This window comes from Hemibagrus wyckioides, linkage group LG10, assembly GCF_019097595.1.
Source record: "Hemibagrus wyckioides isolate EC202008001 linkage group LG10, SWU_Hwy_1.0, whole genome shotgun sequence".
NCBI lineage: Eukaryota > Metazoa > Chordata > Actinopteri > Siluriformes > Bagridae > Hemibagrus > Hemibagrus wyckioides.
Window position 1 is genome coordinate 11,497,940 of NC_080719.1, and position 9,441 is coordinate 11,507,380.

Genomic DNA, 9,441 nt, shown 5'->3' on the forward strand with positions numbered 1-9,441 from the left:
ATGGTAATTGTTGTAAAACGTAAAGTAAAATGAATAAACTATTTAGAAATATCATACACACAAGTTATTAGCCTACTTGAAGACAATCTTACTGTTGTTGTTGTTGTTTTCTTTTCTTTTCTTTTAATTATCTTTATACATTTACAGCATGTTGCAAAACTTAGTTGGTGAAAGTGAAAACATGAATCTAATACATTTTAGAGAAAATCTGCAAAGAAACAAACAAATTAGTAAATGAATAAATACATTCAGTAGGGAAATAGAAACATTTAAATGATCTTTGACGTATTATTATTATTATTATTATTATTATTATTATTATTATTATTATTATTATTAAAAATTGGATTAAAGAACTGAAACTAAAGCTAGAAACAAACTACATTAGATGTAAATAAAGGTTGTCTGAGCTTTCTGAGAGAAACTAAGAACATAGCGTTATAACATCGTTACGATACCTGCTTCATATTTCGGGGCGGAGCCTTCAGGGGGTGTATTCCCGCTCCGGAAGGCGTGGCTCTGCGACTGATTGACAGGTCCACGAGTCTTTAAAAGACGGCGGGCGCGTGCGTGCAGCGGTGTTTCTGTGGGAGATAAGGTGAAACACATCCTGCGACCATTCGGCGAGATTTCTTTTTTTTTTTTTTACCAAGATGTTTGAATTTATAAATTCCCTCAACATGTGAGTAAACATTCGTATTTTGTCCGTGATTCCTTTTTCTTTCACTTTCTTGTGGAAGTTCATTGATTAAATGGCGAGTCAGCTCGAGCTCACAGTGAATAAATTGACCTCAGTTTCATTTGTGCTGCTTATGGTCTGTAATACACGTGATTAGGAATTTTCATACATGGTACTGTGAGAATAATAAGAATAAAATAATAATAATAATAATAATAATAATGATTGTTTCCCAAAGAAAATACCTTAAAAAGGTGTCTGATGTACGCTTTATTTTATCAAGCTCGTTTTGATGTGTTTTATCAGGGCAGCATACGTGCGGTGTTTTCTTCCTCCTCTTGCATTAAAGCGCATCATGGAGTGGGCTTATCTGAATAAAAAGCACAAAACTTCATTCACCTGTTGTCATTTCAGATAAGATATGCATTACATTTCTCCTTCTCTCTTGATATATAAAATTACTGATAGACAAGGGTGTAACTTGGGTTCGAGAAGTGTGTGTGTGTGGGGGGGGGGGTGCACAAAATGGGGGAAATGTTTTCTATCTGAATCCCATTTCCTGCTTTTACATACATTTAGAGACTATGGTGATATATAATTAAGTTGATTATAATGATGAATTCTGCCTAAAAGAATAGAATAGGCTACTAACCTATGTATATTAAACAGATGTCTTAATTTATTTATTGTTTAATCAGGGCCGATCACCAAGACTTGAGAGAATCATTTTATTTTAAAGTCAAAAATGTTCACCATTAATGTTTTGCAGGTAAATAAAATTTAAATAATGTAAGATTCAATTTCCACTGTTAAATAAACTTCTATTTTAAACTAACGGCTGTAGCTGAAAATGTAAAATAGATCACTTGTTGTAGAGGATGTCTGTCAGAGACACATCCCACCAAACCGCAGGGGTTTAGAATAGAAAAAGCGAAAAGCTTCTATGACCTGTGTGTGTTACATCACTATTTTATAATAGCAATTTCAGATAGACAGCAGCAACATTAATACGTAATTATATGGAAATGTTGATCATTACTTTAATAATTGTCTCTCATGCATAAACAACCCCCCTTAGTTAATGAACAAATGAAAACATTTACATTCCTGGTGCTAAAGTAGATCATTTTAGGGAAGGAAGTAACCATCTGTAATCGTTAATCATTAATCGTTCTGTAATCCAAAAGGATGGGGAAATTGATAACAAAATAGATACACTATGTATCTGGTTTACAGGATGCAAGATTGGCACACAATCTCACAAACATAAAAGAAAATGTAACTTTAATATTAAGAACATTTTTCATTGTCCTCCGTCTATCCAGTCAATCCCATCTCTCCATGTATCCCTAGTATCCACCTCGTCTGTCCTCTGATGTTATGATCATATCGAGTCTAACATTAAACTAACATCCAGAGTCTGGTGGTCGTACATTGCTGAGAGGAAATGCACGGTTTAAAGTGAACTCGTTTTCATGCTACACAGAATCTTCTAATCTACATTATATATTCAACTAACAGTCTGACGTTTCCTAGCAACAACAGTGTATGTTAACGTTAGGCTAACATCAACAGAAAATATGATTATCCTGACCTGAGCTAATTAACTGAATCAACCAGCTCACATCTCCATTCTTTCTTTTCATCCATGATGGCATTAAAGTCATCTGTTGCTGCTCCTGGCGTTTCATCGCTGACTGTGTCGCAACCGCGATACCTATTCATTACACCTTTCAGTCAGCTAGTTTTAGCGAGTGTGCATCGACACAGGCAGACTCACTGTGTCCTGCTCGGTCCTGCTCCTCCGCGGTGATGACAGCGTGCGGTTAAAAAATCATAACAAACAAATTTTAAAAGTGGGGGGGACATGTCCCCATGTCCCCAGTGGAAATTACACCCCTGCTCCTGGAATAATTACATTGCACACCTCCTCATGGGAAATATCTCATGTCTGAATAGGGCTTTAGACAGATTTTTTATGAGGCTTTCCTTCTACATCTTTTACAGTGTCAATATTCATTATAAGATAAGAGAGAGAGAGAGAGAGAGAGAGAGAGAGAGAGGAATGATGAAATGTATTTTAATCTGTATTTTTATTCAGCTATATATCTATATTGCAGGTTGTTCACCTGAAACTAAATTTATTTTTCAGTGAGACACACTTAATAAACTATTTTTACAGTACATCAGTTCCATAAAGTTGTCGTTTTTATGGAGGCGGAAATTCACAACTTTTGTCAGCTCACGGGTGTGCATTCCAAACCTGACATTTCATAAGAAAGAAACAAGATTAGCAAGACTTATCCCATTGTGTGATAAGTGAGACTCATTCATGGGTTTTGGTGAGTTGCTCTGAAAGTATTTCAATAAAAAATAAAAGAGATTGCTGTAAAGCTAGATACTCGTTAAACTGGATAGATATGAAAACTGCAGTTTTGTTTTACAACGCTCCCCATCTTTTCTGCCGTTTTCAAATCCTGAAACATATGAAATCGATTACATCCCTATTTTGCCCATCTGTACATAAAAAAAAATGATAAAAAGCTTTGGCATGCTTTATTTCCATCAGCTAAATATTTCCTTTCTGTTCCATTGAATGGATGCAGCAATGCGTCACTGAGCTTTTTAAATGGACAGAGTTGTTGTTGTGGGTGACTATGAAGTTGCATAGGCAGATGAGGGGGAATTATGCCCAAACAAATACAAAATGCAGTGCAGTATTGTCCTCCATTGTGTTTCGAGTTGAATGACTGTGGCACATGATAAAAAATATATACAAAATACATCAAATACAGAATCTTCTCAGTCGGCGCTACAACATGAAAACTCCCTAGGGAGAGCATTTTTGAAACAATATATTCACTAGATAAAAATATTACTTTTGTACTGCCCTTTTTTTAATTAACAAATTATTTTCTTTTTACAAGGGCTTCCAGGTTTCGGTGGAGGACATACAAGGCGATAGTTTTGATGGTTCTTGTGGCTGTGCTGATGGTCAGCGTGTTTCAGAGAGGACTCGTCAGCAGCGGAGGGGACATACAGATCGAGAGGAATGCACGCATGCAGAGGGAAACGATAAATTATTGGAAAGCAAAGCCGGACAATTCAGCTGAAACCACCGTAGCACCAGTGTATGAACGAGACATAGTCAGAACATGGGACATCACAAGCACAAACTGCAGCATTAACAAGAATGTTACTTCTACAGAAGGTTTCAAAACTCTGGGGCAGAACTTTCAACAGTTTCTTCTCTACAGACACTGCAGATATTTCCCCATGATCATGAACCACCCAGAGAAATGTTCTGGAGAGGTGCACCTCCTCCTAGTGATAAAATCCATCATATCACAGCACGACAGACGCGAAGTGATCCGGCAAACCTGGGGAAAGGAGCAGGTCATAGACGGCAAGAAGATCAAGTTGCTGTTCCTGTTGGGAACTTCTACAAATGAAGTGGAGAAGGCGAACCACCAGAAGCTTCTGGAATATGAGGATTATATCTACGGTGACATCCTGCAGTGGGATTTCATGGATACATTCTTCAACCTCACGTTAAAGGAGACGCACTTCCTGAAATGGTTCTCCATCTACTGCGGGAACGTGCAATACATCTTTAAAGGGGACGACGATGTCTTCGTTGGCGTGACAAACATTCTGGAGTATCTGGAGAGCAGTAAGAACACGAAGGACTTGTTTGCCGGTGACGTCCTGTTCAAAGCGAGACCTATCAGAAAGAAAGAGAACAAGTATTACATCCCGCCTACGCTGTATAACAAGACACAATACCCACCTTACGCAGGAGGCGGAGGTTTCTTGATGGACGGTCCGCTGGCACGGCGGCTCTATGTGACGTCAGAAACACTGGAGTTGTTTCCGATCGACGACGTGTTTCTCGGAATGTGCTTAGAGGTGCTAAAGGTGACACCTATAAGACACAACGCGTTTAAAACTTTTGGTCTCTTGAAGGATAAAAAAAGCAAACTGAACAATGAGCCATGTTTCTTCAAGAGCATGATCGTGGTTCATAAACTCCTCCCTCCAAAACTTCTGGAAATGTGGAGGTTGGTCCACAGTAACCTTGTGTGCACGGTCAACCACGGGCTGATGTGGGAAGTTGCAAAAGACCAGCAGCAGCAGTTATAGCAATGTTACGGAGCGTTAACTAGATTTGATGTAACCAAACCCGAGTCTTAACATGAAATACAAAAGAGGACCTTTTTAAATGGAACCGACTTTCACATTTTTCCGTTTTCTCAAAAATAATGGCGCCCCATAAATTCCTTTAGCTTAGGTTCCAGTATAAATAATATCGATCCCATCACTGAATGTATTAAGTTGCTTTTAAATGGAAGGGCACTGGTTCAGACATTCTCATATCGTTATTCTCTCAACCATTTACCTAAAAACCAGCTAGCGAATGATTATTTTTGCTAACAGTTGCATATGTGTCTTATTCTTTTGCGGCAAATGTTTACATAAAGGTCAGCGAGTTCCTTCACTGTGCTTGCAAACTTAGTGTGCTGTCTGAACAGTGACACAAAAGAAATTTCAGCAGGATGAAAGCAGCATTGCTCGTCCTTCCTGGAGAAAGCACTTTGACACGAAACCTGTGTGTTTCAGGAACGCTAAAAAAGAAATAGTTGAAGAATTCTTTTTTAAGTGACGTATTGTTATTTTATATGGTACACTTTGGTGATATTGGGTGATTATTGTGGTTTCTTTTTGGGGGGGCTATCACACCGTACTGATTTCTGAATGTATTTAAAGAAGCATTAGATGTTCTAATGAAGCAGAAGGGAACAAAAACATCTCTACCTCACTCATGGTGTTCTGAAGGCTAAAATGAAACTTTCTTTCTTTCTTTCTTTCTTTCTTTCTTTCTTTCTTTCTTTCTTTCTTTCTTTCTTTCTTTCTTTCTTTCTTTCTTTCTTTCTTTCTTTCTTTCTTTCTTTCTTTCTTTCTTTCTTTCTTTCTTTCTTTCTTTCTTTCTTTCTTTCTCACTTACTTAAATTTCATGCACTTTCCCTTGATCAGCTCGGGTGAGGTTTCTTAGATGAACGTAAAAGAATCGACGTGACTTGCAAAGCAGCCAGGAGGAGAAGAGTAACTCTGACCTGATGCAGCCACCACCATGCTTTCATTTTGTTTGTAACAGTACAAAGTGGGGGAGGTTTGAAAGGGGTGAATACTCCTACAAGGTACTGTATACCGGAGCAATAAAAGATTTTATTGTTCAGCTAGGTATGTTATCATGTAGTGAATATGTAACTGTCAATTATTTAGGAAAGTGTACACTACACTAAAAATGCGTAAGATGTTCAAAGGTACTTTACAGGCGAGCATTTAATTATGTCCAGTCTGCCTCTTCATGTCTGTGCCATTGTGTCTTTTGTTCTGTCTGTGTTTTGTGTTGTTCACTGTTTATCAGTGTAAAATATTAGTAAATGTGTATAAATCTGCATCTCAAATCACACACCTGAAACATAAAAATGCCTAAAGTGTAGTTCATACTGTAGAAAAAGTTGGTGCACTTCATTTGAAGTTAAAAGTGTCTCAATTTATTTTGTTTAGTATATGTTGTGTGGATCATTTTTTGTTTTACTTTATTTATTTGTATTTGTGACAGTAACACTACATTTAGGGTGCACACTCATGTCCTGTTGAATATACGTGTGTGATTTGAAACACAGCAGACATATTATTATTGACATTTTCCAGCTCCACAGGGTAATAATGTGATTCTAGGTTATATTACTGTAGTTATAAAACCCACTAAGGACAGGTGTCTCGTTTTTTAGATGCTGTACATTATTAACTGTGAAATGAATAAATACTCTTGTACATAAATTAAAGATAGACTAGTCTGAAGGTTTAGGGTCTGTTAATATTTCATGTTTTTTTTTGTTTTTGTTTTTTAAATTATGCACCTTTTATAAATTCTGACTTGAAATTATTGAAATTGTTGAAATCAGCCAGAATGTGGAGAGAATAATTGTCAATAAAGATCTATAAAGACGAAGATGCGTGTGTTCTGTAGTTCTGTCTTTCACTCGCGTCTCTTTCTCCCTTCACACTTTGGTGTCATCTTTTTTCAATTTGAAGTAAAGTGTAAAAATCGCTCAGTGTGTGTTAATTAACGAATCCACTAAACAGTTGAATATCAGCCCACAGCAGTGCAGCTGTAAATCACAGGTCTGGTTTAATTTGTTATTAAGGCTTTTGTAATGTGGATGCACTACATTATGCAGTTTATTGATATGAGGTTCTCTGTAAAGAGACATCAGCTGAGTCAGTGCTTTGTAAAAGCCAGAGATATATGGCAGAGGAGTTTATGCTTTACAGTTTTTCTGTAACCTAATGATTGATGCTGCTATAAAACGTGATAAATGGAACGTATTTGTCTCGCTGATGTTCCACAACACGCTATCATGCAAAAATAATACATTCATCACGCTACAAGAATGTGGATTATTTGATATATGTGTATATATATATATATATATATATATATAAAAGCAGTGGAGTCTAAATGTCTGAGATTCATTAGTAAAAATGCTTGGAATTTGCTTCACGTCTGACTTCAGATGCTTCACAGTTTAGCGTCAAGACACCAGAGCTGGATACAGACGGCTTTCACTCACCGAGACCACGTAACAGTGAACTTACTGCAAACATCCTGCAGTTTAACGTTGTAGAGAACGGAGCCAGAACTGAGAGACCTTATTGAATCTTCCTCTTCAGAAATCTTTCACTTTAATATGAAACAAAAGTGCGTTTCGTATCTATTGTATTTATTAAAAAGAGTTAAATGTCATTTGGCCTTAGATCCAGTGCTGCACTCTGATGTAGGTTCATACAGGTGAGTGAGGCTTAGTTCATCTCTACACTCTTTGAGGGCAAGGTTTTGTGTTTTGCTTTCCTTATTGCGTTATTTTTTTCTTTACTTTGAGGAATGCCCACACCACAGAGCCGTACACATTCATCTTTATTTATTGTCATAGACAGACGGCAGGGCACACCATCACCATCCTCACTAACAAACAAATAACCTCAGGTGATTAAAGAGAGAGAGAGAGAGAGAGAGAGCAGATTTCAATTTCAATGTCATGAACGTAAGTGATAAAGTAAACCAATATTCAGAAATCAGGTAAGAAAAATGTTAGTTGGAAAATGTAAAAGAAAAAAGACAATAAGTACACTCTATAAGTCAATCATTTATATCGAACCATCTTTAGTAACAATAACTTGAAATTTTTTGTAGGAGTTTATTACTAGAGTTAGTCTCACTACATTTTAGCCCACTGTTTGGACTTTGACTTGCCCTTTCTGTGCATGATGACCTTGATTTTATTCTTATTTATCAAATCAATCACTCTCAGTGTAGAATGGGAAAATTCTACTAGATTATAACTCTTCCCAGATAGATAGATAGATAGATAGATAGATAGATAGATAGATAGATAGATAGATAGATAGATAGATAGATAGATAGATAGATAGATAGATAGATCGTTTGTAATTCGGAAAAAATTTTTGTTTGACTAGTTCGCGTCATCTTTCTTATTCATTTCAAGTAATTGAATTGAATTGAAATAGCGTTGAACATTGCTAAAATGACAGGCAGCGAATCAGGTAATGATTGACAGCGGTCTGATCCAATGGCGTTGTCAGATTGTCGGGGGCGGGTATACCTGCGTATACCCTGCACTACACCACTGGTAACACATATCCACCTAGTTTGTAAGTGTTTTATTTATTTATTACTTTTGTTCAGTTTAGTCTGGTGTTCACAAACAGCTCTATGCAGCCATCAGCATTTAACACAATATTTTACACATTTACATACACCGATCAGGCATAACATTATGAGCACTGAGAGGTGAAGTGAATAACACTGATTATCTCCTCATCATGGCACCTGTTAGTGGGTGGGATATATTAGGCAGCAAGTGAACATTTTGTCATCAAAGTTGATGTGTTAGAAGCTGGAAAAATGGACAAGCGTAAGGATTTGAGCGAGTTTGATGAAGGGCCAGATTGTGATGGCTAGACCACTGGATCAGAGCATCTCCAAAACTGCAGCTCTTGTGGGGTGTTCCCGGTCTGCAGTGGTCAGTATCTATCAAAAGTGGTCCAAGGAAGGTACAGTGGTGAACCGGCGACAGGGTCATGGGTGACCAAGGATCATTGATGCACGTGGGGAAGGAAAGCTGCACCGTGTGATCCGATCCAACAGACGAGCTACTGTTGCTCTAATTTCTGAAGAAGTTAATGCTGGTTCTGATAGAAAGGTGTCAGTACATCTCAGTTTGTTGCTTTTGGGGCTGCATAACCACAGACCAGGTGGTCATAATGTTATGCGGGTTCGCGTATAGTTTAAAGAACATATAGTTTATAGTTTTTCAGAACGTCTCTACCTAATCAATAATTATAATTCATTTTTTAAAATTAAAAAAAGTCAATTACTTAATTGCTTAAGTATCTGACATTTTTTAAGAACACCAACAATTGAATTGACAACAATTGAAAGGAAAAAAAGCTGGCGAAATGAATTAATATGACATTCTGCCATCTAGTGGCCACTACAGCATTAACACCCGAAACCAACGATTCTGAATCGAGAGCTACATCCTAATCTACAGCGAGATTAAAAATCTTCATACATGAGGGAAATTCAGAAAACAAAAACTTTTTTCAAAATGTCCTTAAACATTTCATAGATTTGTTGTGTAAAATGTGTAAAATAATATACACTCTATAGG

General features: G+C 37.0%; 1 protein-coding gene across 2 annotated transcripts; it reads left to right on the forward strand.

Moving 5' to 3' along the window:
* The first annotated feature begins 560 nt into the window (after nucleotides 1–560).
* b3gnt7 (UDP-GlcNAc:betaGal beta-1,3-N-acetylglucosaminyltransferase 7) lies at nucleotides 561–6,698 on the forward strand. 2 transcript variants are annotated; one of them, XM_058401720.1, is made up of 2 exons: nucleotides 561–682; nucleotides 3,607–6,698. In XM_058401720.1, the coding sequence occupies exons 1-2, from the start codon at nucleotides 654–656 to the stop codon at nucleotides 4,820–4,822; spliced, it is 1,245 nt and encodes a 414-aa protein (XP_058257703.1). In that variant the 5' UTR covers nucleotides 561–653; the 3' UTR covers nucleotides 4,823–6,698. The 2 variants fall into 2 exon arrangements, with proteins under 2 accessions (XP_058257703.1, XP_058257704.1); XM_058401721.1 differs by having other exon boundaries at nucleotides 587–682; nucleotides 3,616–6,698.
* Nucleotides 6,699–9,441: the final 2,743 nt, after the last annotated feature.